The following is a 20,000-nucleotide window of genomic DNA, read 5'->3' on the forward strand; positions in this document are numbered from 1 at the left end:
TGAAAACGTATTGAGAAAGATAATTTAATAATTCAGTGGCTAAAGGTTTAAATTCTCCATCCAAAACTGTAAGAGATGCACCAAACATCACCATTTTAAAATCTTGAATGAAATATCATCTATTTTATGGAAATAGCATACATAGAGCCGTTTTAATTATAAAAATATTTTTTTAAATCTAAGGAAATAGCATACATAGAGCCGTTTTAATTATAAAAATATTTTAAAAAATCTAATCTCTCCAAACAGTAAAGATCTGAACAAGTGTGTTCCTCAAGGAAGACTGATTTTTTGGGATGGCTTTTTTTTTCTTATATTTTTTTTTCTTGCATTATCTAGTACGATTTCATAAACAAAAAAATAAAATTAAAAAATTGAGATTTGATATAGCGCAATATCCACTAAACATGCTCAAAGCACGATACAGGGGGTCCCTGACCAACAGCAACACGTAACATGTAGAACGAGACATGACGCCTGTTAGGTGACATTACAATTTTTTCAGACATAAACAACACTGTTAACATCCAGGTACTCATTTTACACCTGAGTACAGTGAGAGAATGTGAGTAAAGAGCCTTTTCCAAGAACTCAACTATGCGCCGAGCAAGGCTCGAACCCAGGACCTTCCGATCCAAAAGCGAGTGTCATACCACAAGACCACAGAGCCACACATAAACACTTGTTCAGATCTTTATCTTACGACCATGCCTGCTCCTGAATTTCTCAATTTGATATCTCCATACAGTACCTGCATCTCCTTTCTACGTTTTGTCTTTCAGCCAGTCCACACACCAGTGAAGCTCCGACAAACCCAGAAATGTTTTCAGTGACTTTGGCTTCCCATTTCAAATTTTGAAACAGCAATGACTTCTCACTTTCAGATGGGATCACATTCAGCGACCCTGGGGGGATAAAATATAAAATAAATAAATATTTTCAGACACAAATAACCACTTGTTTCAAATGCACTAGATCAACTACAAAGGAATCCCCTTCATACAAGAAGAAAAGAAGCAAGACTTTCACAAATGTATAAAATCATAAACGGGCACAGCAAATCAATAAAGAGTCCTATATTACCTCAGGTTGCAACAAAGCACTTATTCAATAAGAAACAACCAGAACAAGAAATTTTCAAAATCACACACAAACAGTGATATATTCAATTTCAGCTTCTTTCCACGAACCATTAAGGACTGGAACAAATTACCAAACAGAGCCATTCACAGCCTATCCCCAGAATCTTTTAGAGAGACAATCTCTCTGTTTTATTAATAGCTTATGTGGATATAGTGTTACATAATTCGGAACTGTTCGTAAATATCATTTGCATAATGGACAGGAATGTTTCGTGAAGCTTAAAATATTGGATTGGATTGGCCGTGGATGGTAAATTTACAACAAGATTCTATGATTTCTTCTTTTTTACAACAGTGTCATTTACTACTGAGGCCAAGTGGTTCCATGGTAAGTAGTAGTATTTGTAGTCCTTCAGAATTATTAGACTCATGTAGCTGGAGCTTATCCCGGTTTCTATTGTGTGAAATGGACAATAGAAATTGATTGCTACCCTTTGGTTGCTATATGATGCTAGTATATTGCAAATACTCTCCACTACATTTAAAAAACCAAGCTACGTAATCACAGGGGGTAAGGGAGGAAGGGGGGGGGGTTAGAAAAAATATCGCTTTTACCTTGGATTGATCTCAGTCCCGTTGCATGTGAAACGAATGCTCTACCACTGAGCTATTAGGAGCCCCCCCCCCCCAATTGGTAAAGTAATACACTAATCCACACACACACACACAAACACGCACACACGCACGCACACACACACACACACACACACAAAAGTGAATTTGATTCCTTTCAGCTATATTTCACTCCCCCCCCCCTCCCCCTCCCCAACTTCACTTGTTCTCCTGACTACAGGGATGTTGTTTTATTTCAAGTGATATTGGGCTTTTGGTCTCGGTATTGTGTCCTTGAGAAAAGCACTTTACATGCATAACTCCACTTGACTCTGGTATGCATCTCAACTCTTGTGTGAATGGGTACCTGGTTTAGGCAATGGCAGATAACGTAAACGTGCTATTCAAATATTCATTCCTTACAGGAAACTTGGAATTTGATTCATTATGGCCTGCTGGTGGAATGAATACAGCATTGTGAAGCCAATTGATCATAGTGTGTGTCTGTGGAAATGTGCTATATAAATGTTTATTTTTATGTTTATCTTTATGGGTGGACTGTAAACCTGGCAGAAAATACTGCAGCAGATAAATTTGAATGATAGCAGCATTAACAGGTAGTGTCCTTTTCACACAAACCACTCAACTTTTAAAAACCAAACTATGCATGATATTAAAAAAACAAAACTGTCAACAATATAAAGGATATAAACAGTTTTGTCACATGTCAAAATAAAGCAAAACCATTGGATAATTTTCCCCGATATCTAAAAGGTATTCTGTGTCATTTGTGCCCTCTCCTTACCATCTGTAGGGAAATCGTCACCGTTGTAACGATGCAAACATCATTTTCATTATTCAGATCTCTTTTATAAATCCTTGTTACATTTACAAGAACTTAATGTTGTTTTGTAAAGCTTGTTTTGCTAAACAAACTAATGTATATCATTTAGGCCTACTTATTGCTTTTAAAATTGATTCAATATGTGTAATGTGTCCATATGAAAGTTCAGTAAAAAATCTTGATAAAAGTCGGTAAGAGGAAATTTAAGGGTGATCTTGGATACAATCAGAAAGTCACATATTCTTGGGATTCAACAATTTGCTACTGAGACCATTGGTATGTTGCTTCATATTGGTGTAAAAAAGGTTTTACCTGAGATGTAGTTCCGAACAAAGTCTTTCTCTGCAGAGTATCTGTTGTATAAAATCCCAAACGTCTCTGCCTTGCCTGTAGTATCAGCTTTAAGGTCTTCAGTTTCAACAATCGAAGTTCCCTCTGTATCCATTTAAATATGAATGATAATAAATAATGTGGTTTTATTCTATTCTAACCTGTCTTATTTTATCTTATTCTATCTTATTTTCATAACAAAACAACGTCAGTTTATAATTATTAAAATTATTCAAATATTAGAAAAATGCAAAGTAGACATATATGAATTGATGATCATTAAAATTATGCGATGTATAAGATGATGCAAATTAAAAAATTTTTTTTTTAAAGATACACACGAAGAAACAAAATATAACTAACAAAGCACCACAGCACAGAATATGGAAGTGATTGAATTTGAGCTAAATCTACAAAATGTATGGCTCCGTGTTCTCTGCCTGTATAGAGATTATAAAAGGCTGCTGCTGCAAAAAAAATAAAAAATTGTTTAAATTTGAATTTAAATAATTATAAAGGATAAACGTTGATAAGGTTTTAGATGTTATATAGCTTTAAATAAAATAAATTTTATGCACATACAAAATAGTATTCTAACAAGTTACCTGAGCGATTCTCCATCAAGTATTGGTTCCTGCCCATACCAGTCAGGAACGGGAGAAAAGGTGACAACACAAAGTCAGAAATCAGACACTCTGATAGCATCTCACTGTTTCCTGGAAAGCAATTTAAAGAATTACGACAGACTAATTTTTGTGACAAATATGAATTTATTATATCTCTAAAAACATTTTATATGAGTAAAGAATGTTACCGTTCTTCATATATATGAGAGTTAAGCTTAAAATCATCTACTTTGCTTTTCTGTCTGTCCATGGCACGTTCCTAAGTGACTGAACTATCTGGTCAAAATAATAGTCTCACTCATTGACTTTGATGATCAACTTCATAAAACTTAGATCAGAATACTTCTCCTCCTCCTCCCTCTCTTCTTATATCATCAGCATCAATCATCAACATTATTATTTCCATTTCCCCCCTTTATCTACAAGCAATTTCCGAATTATTTCGTTGAAGGAAAGGACAGGGTAGAGAGAGATATATATATCCAGCAAACTGTACTGGGTCTGTATGAAAGACAGTCTCACCTTCACTCCAAAGAGAATCTTCTTTTTTCAGTAGAGGATCCAACAATTTAAACTTCTGCTTCTGTCCCATTTTTGTCCAGGCTTTGACTCCATGTTGCTGCAAAAGACTCTCGTTCAACAAATGCATGCGTATATTTCTATACTTCTGCTCTATGATCTGAAATTAATAAAGCAATGCATGATTATCATCACTTTATACAAATAAAGATAAAACAAAAGTAAAAATAAGAGTATTATAAAGATTTTAAAAATAGAATACAACAAACTGACGAATACATATAAAAATTAATTTAACATGCATGGAAAATGAGTTGATTAGAATATAAATGATATTCTCATCTTTATAATGCACAATCTGACTACATTTGCGTATAGATTACAAACATTTAAAAAATATTTGGCTGTTTTTTAACACTCCTATAACTCATTATTTATTTTTTATAAAAAAAATAATTTAAAAATGCGAAACTCAACACCTTGTATGTTACACAGCTAGCATGCTGTTTCATGAAAATAAAAACTGGAAAACCTTTAATGCAAATGACGTGTGCTTTCTTTCAATTTATGTATCAAATGATTAAAAAAAATAATCAACTAAAAAAAAAAGAAAGAATTTAGTAGTTTCATATCTTGATTACCTTTTCAAATGCCGCTGTTGTGATATCGCCATCATATCTTGAAAATACTTTCATTACTAAATCACAGTGACTATTAGTTTTAGCTTTATTTTCGTCAGTAGTCTTTTGTTGCATATCTTTCATGCTCTGAAGGAGAAAAAAATGGAACAGATTACAAGAAAAATTTACAAAAACATTTTTAAAATCTAACATTTTTATATTATGAATATTCATCTTAACAACGCCACTATTACATTATCTCATTCGTCTGTAGTGTTTCATTCATGTTTTGATGATAAAGGGGAAACCCAAAACGTCCATTATATCTGTTTCCGTATATTAAATTGAAGCTTACATTCAATTTCACATTGTTATTCATTTGTTTACATGGGGATTCAAATAATTTCCTTCTCTCTAATAATATGTCAACCAACATCATCTTACCAAACCTGGGAGGCCATTGAGTTCCTGTGCCAATTCCGTATCTTGCATGTCTTGCAACTCTGATAACAAATGGTGGACAACCTCGTCCAAGAGAACAGCCTTTCCTCGTGCCTTGCACAAAGCCTGCTTCTTGCCGGCCACTCGTATGGCACCAGCTTCTTCAAGAATGTTCATATGTTCTTCTTGGATGTCTGTAATAAAATTTGTAAACAAAAATTGAATTGATTAACCAAATTGAATTCACTATTGCAAGCAACACAATATCAATTTAGTTCTTAAAAGGTTACCTCAAAAATCATAATCATTTATCCCACCTTGTTTTATCATATCGACCTAAGAATATTCTAAAATATACATCATCACATTAAAAATAAAGAGAAATATACTGATGTCACATAAACAGTTTATTAATGTGTCTAGAAGAATAAATTTGTCAATAGGTTGAGAACAAAAAACTATATAAATGATTATTTTATTTTATTTTTTTTTTCCAAATGGCTTTTATTCTACGGACTTACCTTGTTCTTCAAAGTTTAGTCCTTCTCTCTTCCCTTGTAACTCTTTTACTCTAGATCTAGCTTCGTTGGGTGATAAGTGAGCAGCAGCTTCTACCACCTCGTCAAGGCCAGGGTCAAGCAAAAGTTTGAGCATTACTTCCCTTTCTTTATAATGACGACGCATCAAGGAACGTAAATAGACAGCCTGCCAACCCGTGTCGTTATCTAAAATTTAAGAAATAATATAGAAATATTATTTCTGAATATTAAGTTACTAGGTGCATGCATAACCTTAATTAGTTTAAAAAACTGGCTTGCCACCCCAAGGGTTGAAAATGCTTTTGTCAAATTCAAGATTAGGTTTATGAAAAAGAGAGTGGCTCTTTCAACCTTACTATAGAAACTTGGGGTTTGCTATGAAACGACACAATAACAATTATGGGAAGGCACTAATAAGTCCAAAATAATATAGTAAAGATAGTACACCAACATTTTCTTAAATAATTGACCCTTTCAGTTATTGTAATTTGTTACTGAGTGTGAACATAAAAGTCTATTAAACCAATACTGCAAGGCCTTTCTTTCATGTAGGAGTTGCGCTCTTTTGTCAGTTGAGAAAAGAATTTCATATACATAATCAACAATATAAAATATTTGATGATTGATTTTTTCATGGTACTTAGAGTATTACTGCATACATTACTCTTAGAGAAGACAACATACTTGTGTAGACACTGGTATTAAATGATAAAATTAAAAAACGTTTTTGGCGTTTAATAAAGATAAATAAAAAATTCATTGTGTTAAAAATAAAGTAGAATGATTAATGACAATTTAAAAAAAATTGTGTTAAGCAAATATTCAAGCCCATTGATGAAAATAAATCAATAATTAAATAATGCTCAAAGATGATAAATTGGGGGAAAATCTTTTTATAAACATTCTGTAAGAAATAATTATTATCAAACGATGATGACCTTTCGTTGAAGAGGAAAACAGAAAACGGAAAACCACCTACCATCTTTGGGTGAAGCTTTTTCGTCCGCAGGAGATCTCATCTTCTCTTGATTGGTCTGTGCTTTCTGGTACAATGCGGCTCTCTTTTTGGCAAGATTTAATTGTCGGTCCTTGTCAGACTTAGATCTGTGTGTAACAATGCAAGATGCAGATTAATACTATAACACAATAAGAAACGTATATGATGCTTTGTTATTGCCTTTTGCCGTTATCTAAAATATTACATTTAAATTCGTTCTGCTTTGAAATAGTTAAACATTTTATTTTTCATCGAAAAAAAAAAAATCCCACTTAATTTTTGTCTCAGATTTTAAACACTTATGGAACAGTGAGTCTCATTGTTTATTTATTTCTTTAATTTGAAACCAATGTATCTATAAACAAAAATGTTCATAATAGAGGCTACATCACCCTCTCTTTAAACTGATGTTCGAGTAAAATCATAATTAAAAAATATCCGAGTAAAAAGATGAAAAAATAAATACCTTTAAAAAATTGATATATTAAAAAAAAATAGAAAAATAAATATATTTTAAAAATGAATAATTAAATAAATAGAAAGATTTGGAATTAAAAATCCTAGAGAGGCATACAAAAGTAAAGCTTTTTGGGAGGTTTTTTTCATCAAAATATCGGTATACTATTGATCACTTTATTGATCTAATTTTTTAGGAAGGATATGAAACTAGTCACAAAATTGGAAGAAATCTTTGACAGAAGAAACCAAAAGCAATTGTTCAAATAAAATAAACTCCTCACATAATAGATCATGAAGGATTATTTTCATTAAAATAGATTGTAATTCAATAGATAGATGCATACACTGTGATGTTAAAAGGGTTTTGGAAAAGAAAGAAAATAGTTATCAATATGAACAACAGTACAACAAATAAATTGAATGACAAACAAATAATAATTGAATAAATAGCTATATAAATAAATAAATACATAAATAACCACAGCGATTCACCTTCCGCTCAAAGAAGAGCCAATCCTTTCCAAGAGCCCAACAAACAACATGGCTGTCTCATAGTCTCCCTCAGTACTGGCAGCAAACTTTTCCAAAGCCATGCGTGTGATATGAATTCGTCTGATTTTCCCTCTCAATGATTTTGCCTCATCGCTGTGGAGCCAGTTAAGAAGAGACTCTTGCTCATGATCATAACGGGGAACGATATCTGCTAGAATGTTGATGGATGGGACATCTTTTGATGGTCTTGGAGATCCTAATTTGGAATCCAAATAAAGAATAGTCATGTTGAAAATATTGATCTAACACTTAAAGGCTAATATCTGTTTTTTTAGACGGAAAAAAGACATTTGGTTTGGTGAAATGAGAATAATAATGGAAAGTTTTGGTTGATTATAATAAGAGTTTGACAGAAGCTAACAAATTTGTCTAAATTCATAAGTGACTAAATACCATCATCAAAATTGAGAAAAACAATTTTTTTAAATTGAAAGGCTAGGTATTTTGCCTATTGTTTGTTAGAACTCTCACGTTACTAAACAAACTAAACAAAAAGAAGTTTGAAGCGATGCAATATTGAAATTAGCATCAATAAAATCATGAACCGCTATTGAATTTTTTGTATCTGACAAAACAGAAAATATCTAGAAGAAAAAAACAACATTCATAGATTTACGGATAAATACATAGATTTAAACATAGACTAAACAACTCTTTGAATGTATACAAAAGGAGAAAACATAGCCACATCATTTATAAGACTTACCGATAGTGAATACTTTGTCCTCTCCCACTAGTGAGCTCAGCGGGTACATTGCCTGTAGAATATTAAGATGGTTTATTGAGAAACAACACATAAAAATAGCAATAACATTTTAAAACAATGTTCAAAGCACCAAACTATTCTTTTTTGTTTTTTGTTTTCAATCTTATTGGGTATATCATATTAATGAATAATTTCTTAACTGAAATAGAATTTGAATACCTGTGAACGAGGTCCGATAAGTTTATCCAATCGGTGAAATTCTCCCTCCCCACGAAGACGTTGCTCTTCCTTGCGTAGTTTTACTATCTCTCTCTGCTTGTCCTCTCTTGACAAACTAAAAATGCAATGTTGAAAGATAATATACGTGGAGAAGAGCCAATATCTATAAGGTTGTAGAAATTTTATTGTAAAAATATAATTTTTAAAAAGAAAAGTATTCCGTTTAATCTTATTTGTGATTGCAAACTCTCTATATTTCTGATTCTGATGCATGTGAAATAATTAATTTCAATTCCAAACTCAGTATTTAGTGTTATGAGAATTTTCTCCTGAAAGCCAAAGTAATGATGTCGAGAGGGATTTTCTAAAGCAAAATGGTAGGAATTCATGAACTATTTGAAATATGTAAAATATAGAATTCCTAAATTCATATGTAACCTTTTTGTAAACTGGGCTTAGGCTATTTTTATGAGTTAAATTAAATTGTTTGAGTAGAAAATCAACAAAAACGAAAGCATCACAGGAATGAAAGGTGATATTTGTATATTAGTTTCCAAGATAAAAAGGTAGACACTGTTAAACCTTTCCCTTCAAAATTAAAATTTATTTGACAACCTCTAAGAACATATTAGATTCCGAGTCTTGAAGTGCTACGTGTGGCCAATCTTGTTATACGGATGCAAAAGCTGGACTACAAATGCAGAAACACAAAAGAACATTGAAGCTTTTGAAATGTGGTGCTTGAGAAGGATGCAGAGAATATCGTATACCGCACACAAAACGAACGAAGAAGTGCTAAAACAAACATACCAACAAAGGAAACTAATGCCCTTAATAGTGGATCGACAACTATCCTTTTTCGGACACATAGTAAGGAAAGATAAGAATGAATACCTGGCAAGTTGTGGAAAAATACCTGGTAAACGCGCCCGGGGGAGACAAAGAAAAACACTCATAGACCAACTGAAGGGCTTCACCAACCTAACAATCCAAGAGCTGTTTGAAAAAGCAAGAGACAGGGAGGAATGGAGAGAGATAATTCATGCAGTATCCGAAGCCTGGACCAGGCATGGAACCTAGAAGAAGAAAAGAACATATTACGTTTCATGAATTGTATTTAAAAGTCCCTACAGCAACCACTAATATTTGTCTTTGATACACCTGAAAACCCCACTTGTTAACAGCATTGTTGCTAGTTCTTACAAATAATATGCATAAAGGAGTCATCAGCATCATCATAATCAATGCCACAATCATCATCACCCGCATCATCATCATCATCACCACCATCGTCATCGTCATTATCAAAAATAATATCTTTTACCTTTTCCACGCAGTTCCCATTTGGTCCTTAAGCCCAAAGACAAAGACTTGGTCCCTAAGCGCCATGTACTTTCCATCCAGAGCTTGAATGAATTCGTTGTCATCTGCACTCATTTCAACACATCCAAGAGTGACGGAGGCTATGTTGTCAAAATGTTCATCCTTAATCATCTCAATTTCAGTCAAAACTGCTGTTTGCAGCTCGGGGAGTTTCTTTGTGTAGGAAACAAGTTAACAATTTAAAAAAACAACAAATGTCCAAGTAATACCATTTATCTAAAATTTTAGTCAAGGACGTCAAAAGTGTGTTATTAATCTTAAGCACTAGACTTAAATATCTATTTATCCAAATCTCAGATTGACCACAAGTTTATTTGTTTACGCCAGAATAAGACATAATGAAGAGGAAAGAAATCAAAGGATCAAAAGCTTATCCTAGCAATTTATTAAATTGCTCCTATATGGTTACTATTAAAAATGGAAATGAAAAAGAACAAATAGAAAAAACACAATCTCAGCCACCACAATTATGACAAATTTGTAGGGAATGTATTCAAAAGTTCAGAAAAAATCAGTGTCCTATTAAAAAGAAACTTCTGCGCTGCTCAAGCACCAAAAGGATACATTAATAATTAATTAATTTCTTACTAGTATGATGTGGGTAAGGGAGATGAAGACTAAAAGTTACACAAGACATACCGGGTAAGATGTAAAAGGCTACTCTATTTTCTAAGAATGTCACCTAGCAAAGGTCATGGGCTCCTAAAGATCTATGCTAGTAGCAACAACGTTTTACTCCAAGGTACATAGCTAAGGTTAACATTTGCACATTGTGCAAGTGAAAGTTGATAACATATAAACTCACTGTCTGCTATCATTTTTATATAGGAACATAATGGGATGGATAATGATAATACGGAATATGCTTAATCTACTTAACTATAGAACCTGTTTATATCTAAAAAATGTATTTAAAAAACCCAAAAACAAAAACAAAAATACAAAAAACAACAACAAAAAAAAAACACAAAAAAAACAAAAAACAAGTACATTTTGAGTCCACAATTTAAAAGCTTTAACCACCTCTATACAATTTCGATTTTTCTAAAATAGTTATTGCTCGATGACTTTCATTTTTCAAACCTTGATATCATTTTCAATAATTGGTTTCATTGCCATTAAACGTCGCCACATCTTGTTTCTGAAATGATAATGTAACTTGTAACTTAAATCATAAGAAGTTCAACATTTTTAGACCACATTCAATACGTACTTTAGCATCGAGCTCCTCAATCATTTTCCAGAACTCAAGCTCCTGTCTCTGTTGTAAATCAGACATAATGGCTGACTTGATGACGTCATCGCCTGCATTGTGCTTTGTGGACTCAATCTCGCAATGGGTCTCTTCATAATACAATCCAATGGCTTGTTTTGAAAAATAAGAGAATTCATATATTAGCAACAGGAGATGGATTACCTTAACAAATCTTGTCATGGTTTATAAAAATAAATTTAATAGGATTAAGATTCCACTGTCTTGTTTTGTTTTTTTGTTGTCTTTCATTTTATAATGCAAAAATGATTTTAAATAACTCTTACTTGATAATAAAAGTAACACATCATGTAAATCATAAACGGACAACTCACTTATACTAGGACATTCAAATATGGCATTATGCTTAACATCTAAAAAAGTGTGTATGAAACAGTGGCAGACAAAGCAAAAATAGAAATACAAGTAAAAAATCCATCTAAAAAATCAGCCTGTCTTGAATGAGGATCGAATCAGACCTCCTGATTACTGGTCTGATGTGCTATCATTATACAACATATATCGGTTACCCAATAGATGGGTCCATTTAATGACTATATTCTTCGCATGGGTATGTAAATTCACTGTTAACCCTCGCCTGCATCACAAAACACAAACATTGAGCATGACAGGACGAGGACAATGATATTAGAATAGCCCAATTTTTATTTTGAAATTATCAATGTGACAAATTAGGGACCAGGCACTGGTGTAAAATAAATATCTGAAAAAAAGTCTATTTGAAACAGTGCCAGACGAAGCAGAAAGAAAAATAAAAGAAAAAAAAAATCTACCTCTTTGTCTGAGGATGATTCTCCAGTTGAAGCAGACTGATTTTTTGGGGATTTTTTTCTTGTATTTTTCTTTTTGCTTTGTCTGGTACTGTTTCATAAACACTTTTCAGATATTTTTTCAAGAAGAATTGAAGTGACATTAACCAAACTAGATTAAGATTAACCAAAGGAATCAATTTTTAAAAACAGCCATTCGTCGATGAATCATAAGGAGCATTAAACTGAGAATTGAAAGGGTAAAAATTTTAAATAATAAATATACTTCTTGCAAAAACAATAATTTGGTTTAGATTTAAAATTTAAAAAGAGAGGTAATACCTTCAAACAAGATTTTCTGATTGGCCTCTAAATCAGAGCTATTCGCAGATTTCCATTCCACCCTTTGGTTTCTTAGAGTCCGAAGACGACGCTTTCGTTCCTCATGACTTTTTCCAAATGCAGATTCTATGGACTTTTTGCTGTCAGGGCCTTGGAGCAAGTGAATCATAGCCTAGACATAGATGCAATCATAGACAATTTAAAAAAATATAATCTTACATCACTATTGTACTTGAAAGTTACCTAAAATAAACTTTGAACTGAACTGAACATTGAAAGAACAAAACAGTGTAATGGAGGACAAGAGAGTTAAGAGAGATATCAAGTCTAAAGTAAACGGTGAACACAATGTCATAGTTCGTATTTTAAAAAATATAAAATAATTACCCTTCTTTTAGAATACAACAATTTCCAAAACTATGGCCATGTTGATGAATAATATTCTCGACACAGTTTTCATCGTATTCATTTGATGCTCTTTGCAAAATTCAGATAAAGTTGATAAAACAGATTTGTATTGCCCATGTTTCAACAAATTGATTAATAATAGATTCTCCCGAGTGGTTTATATTTGCAATCTGCATTGAGTAAACTTTTTTATAACATAACTCAGAAGAGATCTAGGGGAGAAAGATTTGGTCCAAAAAAAAAAAAAAGAGGGGATACTTCACAAGACATCTTCTTTCAATCGAATGAGGAAAAGAGTAATTGAAAAAAATAAAATAGTGAAACCCTAATGTACCCAGAATTTGTGGACACCCCTAAATTAACACTAACCTCTCTTTCATAGAAATGTCTCTGGTCCATTTCTTCTATCAGTCTCACTTTCAAATTCATAGCCTTCATTTCCTTCAAGGCATCGATATCAAGAGGTGCTGTTGGCCTTCTTATTTGTTTGTGACCCCTGCGCAACTCAAGACGAAGATTTGCCAAAGTTTCTGACCTCTGGCGATCCCAATCAAATCTGAAATAATTCATAAATATTTATATTTACACTCATAGTACGCCCCTTACTTCCTTCATTTTACTGATGTCTTCCTGCTACATATACGTCATTTTTCAGTAGCAAATGCAAGTTGTTTCACAACATGTCAGTCAATGTGTTTACATATTTCAATCATGTAACTATGACATGATGGAAATGCCAGGATAAATTTACAAGACAGTTAACAATGAAGCACACCTATTTTAAAGACAGTGCTATAATTAGAAGATGTGTTTTAATCTATGACTAAAACCGCATGTACAGTATGTGACCACTCTGTCAATCTGGTAATATGTCAGAATGGGGTATAAAATCAAAATCATTAGAATCAGGAAATTAAGTAATTTCAAGTTTTAAAAACAAAACTCCTTCTCTTCATTGAAGGAATTTTAAACATCCGGTTAACCCCATCATATATTATATTGAGATGGTTGGTAACAAATATTTACATCCTCATTCTAACATCATTCATAAAATTAATTTTTTTTTAATTTTGGCATTTATATACTTGATATACTATAATATCTAATAAATATGTTCAAAGCCCTTTGCAAAGGTCACTAGCCAACAGCAACACTTAACATGTAGGACCAGACATGATGCCTGTTAGGTGATATTACAAAAAATTTTTTTTTAAATTGAGCTTTATATAGCGCAATATCCACTAAATGTGCTCAAAGCGCTTTACAAGGGGTCCCTGGTCAACAGCAACATTTAACATGAAGGACCTGACATGCCATCTGTTAGGCGATATTACAATTTTCCGACAAAGACAACGCTGTAAACAGTCAGGTACTCATTTTACACCTGAGTACAGTGAGAGAATGTGAGTAAAGAGCCTTTTCCAAGGACTCAACTATGCGACGAGCACGAGACCACAAGACCACATAGCCGCATATTTATTTTTCCAAAGAGAGACAACCGTGTTAATGGCTAGGTACTCATTTTACACCTGAGTATGGTGTGAGGATGTGAGTAAAGAACCTTTTCCAAAGACTCAACTATGTTGTTGAGCTTTTTTATATAGCGCATTATCCACTAAACGTGCTCAAAGCGCTTTACAATATATTTCGTTTTGATATATTATTCATCTTGGTACACCTTATAGTATTCAAATTATTAGAGTTTAGCTTTGGATGAATAATTTTGAATAACATTGATTATGATTTTTTTAAAAACAAAATATATTCAATCTGACTTACTTGGCAGACTTATACGTCTGCTTTCTCTCAGCGATTCCAACACTGAGGCCAGCTGGCATGATACTATTTTCTGCCTTCAGCAAACGCAATTGGTGAAGAAGGTGCCAGTATTCCCGAGCAAGAGCGACAGTTGATGGGACTGAACTATTGCCAGAATGAAGGGATGATAGAATTATTTCCCTTTCTGATTTGTGCCGAAGGGTTAACTGGGCTAGTGCACTGCTGCAAGTCACTGAGCCTGAAAAAATAGTACAAAAGATTTCTAAGATGATTTTTATATCATATTTTATATTGCATACACAAATAAATAAATAAATAAATAAATAAATAAATAAATAAATAAATAAATAAATAAATAAATAAATAAAATATATTATCAATTATATACTATTTTTATGTGACATCCAGCCATATATTCTTGCCAATCCATGCCAAATAACTTTCACGAAAGCCAACTCAAAAATGTCACAATATTTTTAAAATCATTTATGAGACAGTGGATTTTATGATGAAAAATAGTAAGATCAATCAATAGGAAGAAAAGAACACACAAGTGTACCCTAGTAGAGCTATATATTTAAAAAAATTGAGCTCAAGTATCCTTACACAGCAGATCTTTCTGGAGAAATCAAAACTTTGGCACTCGTCTCAGCCAGTTTTTATGACATTAATTTTAAAATTGTGAAAAACGACAAACCTTCCCATGATAAAAAAAATAATTTTAAATTATGACATTTTCTTCAAGGAGACTGAATTGCGTGACTAACGTTAATTGCTAAATCGTGAGATATTTCTCTTGCCATGTTGAGGTATGAAACTAATTTTAGATAAATCGAAATAGAAAATGAGAGAAAGACTTTGTACAATTTATATGAAAAATGACTCATGATCTGAAATTTTTAATACAAAAGCTGTGAACAAATAAAAATTAAAAATTAGGAATGTCACTTTCAATAGCCAAATAATACGAACCGTTCATTTTCCGGCCCTTTATATCTTATAACCACTAGCAAACCCTAAAGTTGGTTGAAAACTGATAGGTTGCCATAAAAAATATAAATACTTATTGCGCCTTTATACTGCTTGTAAAAAGATACAATTTTTTTTTCCTGTAAGATCTTAATTTGACAGAAGTTTGATTTACCGTCCACAATAGTTTGATATTTGGATGCCATGATGGTAAAGATATCATTGCTGCTCTTTCCACTTCTCTCTAACTCTCGCTGTGTGTCTTCAAACTCGCTTTTCCTTCCAGCATCAGCATCTCGCAGATCTCCTAGCATTCCCAACAAGGTCAGAGGGAGAGTTACCTTTGACCCTGGCAACTCGTGACATCTCTCTTGCAATGTCCGATCTTTCGTCATTTTATTCAAGGCTCTCTTTATTTGTTCAAAGATCTCAGCCTTTTCAGAGTCCATATCTGCGCAAGTATAAAATTGATAACTGTGTTTAATAAATAGAATATAACAATCAAATACAGTAGTAACCTGAGTAACTAAGAATAATCTTGTTTTTAATCTAAACTGTTATATATAGAGATTTTGCATAATTTGTACCACGCTCAATGTGCTTTATAATTTGATATTCATTCTTTCAGTAGGCTACATAGGATTGGATTTCGATTTCGTATAGCACAATTACATTGCTCTACACCCTTATTTTTCATTTTGTATTAGCTTGTTGACAGTATTACTCTGTCTTAACAAGGTGCCAATTCCCAACTGAGTTGAGTGGAGTAATGCATGTTAAGTGCCTTAGTTAAAGGCACAATGCAGGGACCAGTAAACATGAATTTACAATCATAATCACTATCCATACAAAATTAACAATTCAACTTAAATTAGAAGAAGCCAATCCTGTTTCATGGCTTGAAACATGCAATGCATCTAGTTCTGTATTAGAGGTATTCAAATCTAATTAAAGAATATGATGATAATGATGATGATGATGATGATGATGATGATGATGATGATGATGATGATGATGATGATGATGGTGATGATGGTGATGATGATGATGATGATGATGATGATGATGATGATGATGATGATGATGATGACGATGATGATGATGATGATGATGATGATGATGATGATGATGATGGTGATGATAATATGATGATGATGATGATGATAATGATGATGATGATGATAATGATGATGATGATGATGATGATGATGATGATGATGATGATGATGATGATGAAATGGTGTCATTGATACTGTTTGACTACGTTGAATTGAGCCTAACTAAATATAAGTCTTTGACCAAATCAATAACAAATTCATATATTTAAGATTTTAATGTCTTGTGTAGAAAGAAGACAAACAGTAATATTTTGCATTAATCAGATTGCTCACTGCATTAAATTTGATCTACAATAACGCTCCGGGATGAAGTCTTATTCATTACAAATGCTATAACCTTGAAAACATTGTACATAAAAAAAATGGTTTTAAAAAAGAAAAGAAAAGAAAACAGAAAAAAAAAAGAAAAGACGGGAGAAGAGAGAAACAAGTTTGAAATCAATGGCTATATTTTTTAATCCAACATATGGTATCATTTGTTTTCTCTTTATCCAGCAATGAAGTTTTTCCACAACTCATTTGTGCTGCAATCATCATTAAACTCATAAAAACAAACAAAACAATAAAACTCACTTGCTGCAAAAGCCGCCATCTCCATAATGATTTTCTCTTGTAACATGGAGTATTTCAACTCCAGTGCATCCATTACATCGGTTGTTGACACTCCATCCCTGCGTGTCGTATTGTCCCCTTCCATATCAGTTGTTGTGTGGCCATCATCGTTGAGCATAGCCTCCAAACCGTGTGTCTTCCATCTGATTGCACACAAGAATATAACATATCAAGGATGTTCGACTCTGACGTTTAAGTATGAGAGAGGTGATTTTGAGAAGAAAAAAAAATTTAAAGCAGTGCGGCCTCTGCTATAACACTTATCATGTGTGTTAAGATTACATGATCAAGGATGCCATATGCCAAAATTTTTTAAAAGCCTGAAAATTGTTCGCATAAAGAACTTATATGAATATATTTCATACAAAGCTTCTCTTCATCAAATGGTATCACCCTTAGACCTTAGAAATTGATACAAATCCATCTAGCTTTCCCTTAACTGTTGCCTTTAAACAACCAATGCTTTCGTCTTTAAAAAATCAAATCACCAATACCAAACAAGGTCGCAAGAAAATTTTTAAAAGCCGGTTTTCCGGCTTTAGAATCCCTGCATGTCTATTCTGGTCAAATAATGGGATTGTGGTTAGTCTCTGTTGGTCTTAAGTGGGAAGGGTTGGGCTTTAGTATAAACTAAGAATAATGATTTTACCGCATATGGCATTTGCACAGCTAGATTTGGATATTCTTGATATGAGATTCATTGGTTCAAAATTGTATTATTTCGGGATTAACAAGATGCATAAAACTGAGTTTTTAATCTTATTTATGACATTTAAGTGAGATTGATATGATTTATTGAAAAGAATGAATGCCATGTCATTAACTGTAAAAAGCAAAAACTTGGTAATTCTAAAACTTTTGACTTTCCACTCCGTTTTCAGAATAAACATATCATCTATATGATAACATTTTGGGACATATAATAAAATAGAAAAAAAAGAACAATGAGGATTGAGCATATAAACGAAGTAAAATTTTCAAGCTCAAATCCTTCTTTTTCAGTAATTCGAAAAAAGAAAGCAAACAAAAAAACTTTACTTCCAAAATAGTTTTCAAAAATTATATAATTATCATCACAGTTACTACTCCTTGGTTTTCTTATTAAAACAATATTCAAAAATGATTTGAGGGAAACTCAGACTCGTTATTAAAAATGAAAAGAAAAGAAGTTATTTTTCGGTAAATTGATTAGAATCTCACATATTCAGTTTCCTCTTTGCAAGATATTGCGTCTCTTCATTGTCTTTTTCCTGTTGTTCATTGTCAAGTTCATCATTTGCCTGAAACGAGACAAAATTGATTTCTGATCACAGTGGATGTCTTTTTTAAAATACAAAACATTTCGGTGTGAATTTTAATCATTTGACACAAAGAAATGCAATCAACCATTGTGCTGTATCTGATGTGTACTTATATGTAAGTCTGATATCAAAATCTTACAGGCTTATTGATTAATGTAATTACCCCAAAACCAACACAAAATATTGTCCATTACAACAATGTTAAATCAAAACCATAATTGCGTTCAGATATCAGATTCGATACTCTGTGAACCTACATAAGTTGCACCTGATGCAAAGAATAGATAAGACAATGGAGAGTAAGATAAAGGGAGTCAATGGGACTCATAAATAAGGAAACAACACAAAACAAATGGCGTTTCGGCCTTTGGCCTTTTTCAAGTAAACACGAAATATATAGGCTGAATGTAATCAGAAAATGCAGAGAATACACAACTCGTTCTTTGTTATTATTTTTATCCAGCTATTTTTATGAGTAGTTCTCACTAAATTCTATCAATCAGACTATAAATGTTCAAGGTGACACATAGTTTTATGTGTTTTTAAGTTATATCAACCGGCAGATGTTGTGAGTTGTTTTTTTTTTTTGGCTAAACGTAATGCACCAATAAAGCTCTTACCAGGAAAAATTTCGAATTTTCCTTCTCGTTGATTTCATGCTCTAGTTGCATTTTCTCCAGCTTTTTCTCTTCTTGCTTAATTTTCTTTTCTGAACAAGGTTTGCTCTTTGGTGGAATGTTGCACAACCAGTATCGGATTTCATCATAGAAGACATCCCTTCCTGAAATTTGTTCAAATAAGAAAAAAAAATATTGCTGAAGTGACCTCTACACTTGTGTGCCATAATGAAAAAAACTAGTCATATGTAATGGTAGACAAAATTTTACAGTGACAAATAAACATCCTGAATTTTTTTGTTGTTGAGCTTTTTAAAATATATCGCAATATCCACTAAACATGCTCACAGCGTTTTACAAAGGGTCCCTGGACAACAGCAACACTAAACATGTAGTATGGGACATGATATGCCTGTTAGGTGATTTTCGATTTTACAATTTATTCGGACATAGACAACACTGTTAATGGCCAGGTACTCATTTTACATGTGAGTACTGTGAGAAAATGTACACCTTCAGAGCCAGTGTTTTCCCCCCGATTCTATAGCATTAAACAGACAAGGTCTTGTTACCCTTTGGAAAGGACACCCAGCTACCCAAACACTGCTTGGTGGACAGGAAGGTCATAAAAATATCTCGACTTCATCTGGGATCAAATGCATAATATTCTCTTATTATGAGTTTTTTTTTTTAACGCTTTTATGGAAGAGAGTGAGTTACATTATTACTTCTTAAACTTCAAAAATACAATTGTTCTCCTCATTCCAAACATTTTCTCTTTTAACTTGCTTGTCTTCATCTAGTCCATTCCAACATAATACCATTTTGGCTTGAGAGAAAAACCACAAGATGTCTCTCAAAAATGAGGAAAACATGGAAAAAATAGGTACAGGAAGGAGGTGG

General features: G+C 32.7%; 1 protein-coding gene across 1 annotated transcript in view; it reads right to left on the reverse strand.

Moving 5' to 3' along the window:
* The window catches only part of LOC144975984 (uncharacterized), a 61,885-nt gene that overhangs the window by 35,312 nt on the left and 6,573 nt on the right, over window positions 1-20,000 (reverse strand). Inside the window, exons 3-22 of the mRNA XM_078920234.1 lie at window positions 19,101-19,261; window positions 18,380-18,459; window positions 17,141-17,322; window positions 15,625-15,900; window positions 14,481-14,718; window positions 13,071-13,257; window positions 12,294-12,465; window positions 11,143-11,294; window positions 9,871-10,082; window positions 8,547-8,661; window positions 8,328-8,379; window positions 7,562-7,817; window positions 6,593-6,717; window positions 5,596-5,799; window positions 5,078-5,268; window positions 4,655-4,780; window positions 4,017-4,173; window positions 3,474-3,584; window positions 2,851-2,973; window positions 752-905 (exon numbers count right to left, since the gene is read on the reverse strand). Coding sequence (XP_078776360.1) covers window positions 752-905; window positions 2,851-2,973; window positions 3,474-3,584; window positions 4,017-4,173; window positions 4,655-4,780; window positions 5,078-5,268; window positions 5,596-5,799; window positions 6,593-6,717; window positions 7,562-7,817; window positions 8,328-8,379; window positions 8,547-8,661; window positions 9,871-10,082; window positions 11,143-11,294; window positions 12,294-12,465; window positions 13,071-13,257; window positions 14,481-14,718; window positions 15,625-15,900; window positions 17,141-17,322; window positions 18,380-18,459; window positions 19,101-19,261 — 3,274 coding nt within the window. The remainder of the gene's footprint in view (window positions 1-751; window positions 906-2,850; window positions 2,974-3,473; window positions 3,585-4,016; window positions 4,174-4,654; window positions 4,781-5,077; window positions 5,269-5,595; window positions 5,800-6,592; window positions 6,718-7,561; window positions 7,818-8,327; window positions 8,380-8,546; window positions 8,662-9,870; window positions 10,083-11,142; window positions 11,295-12,293; window positions 12,466-13,070; window positions 13,258-14,480; window positions 14,719-15,624; window positions 15,901-17,140; window positions 17,323-18,379; window positions 18,460-19,100; window positions 19,262-20,000) is intronic.

This window comes from Berghia stephanieae, chromosome 6 (assembly GCF_034508935.2).
Source record: "Berghia stephanieae isolate SIO BIC M18660-M18661 chromosome 6, UCSD_Bste_1.3, whole genome shotgun sequence".
NCBI classification, from domain to species: domain Eukaryota; kingdom Metazoa; phylum Mollusca; class Gastropoda; order Nudibranchia; family Aeolidiidae; genus Berghia; species Berghia stephanieae.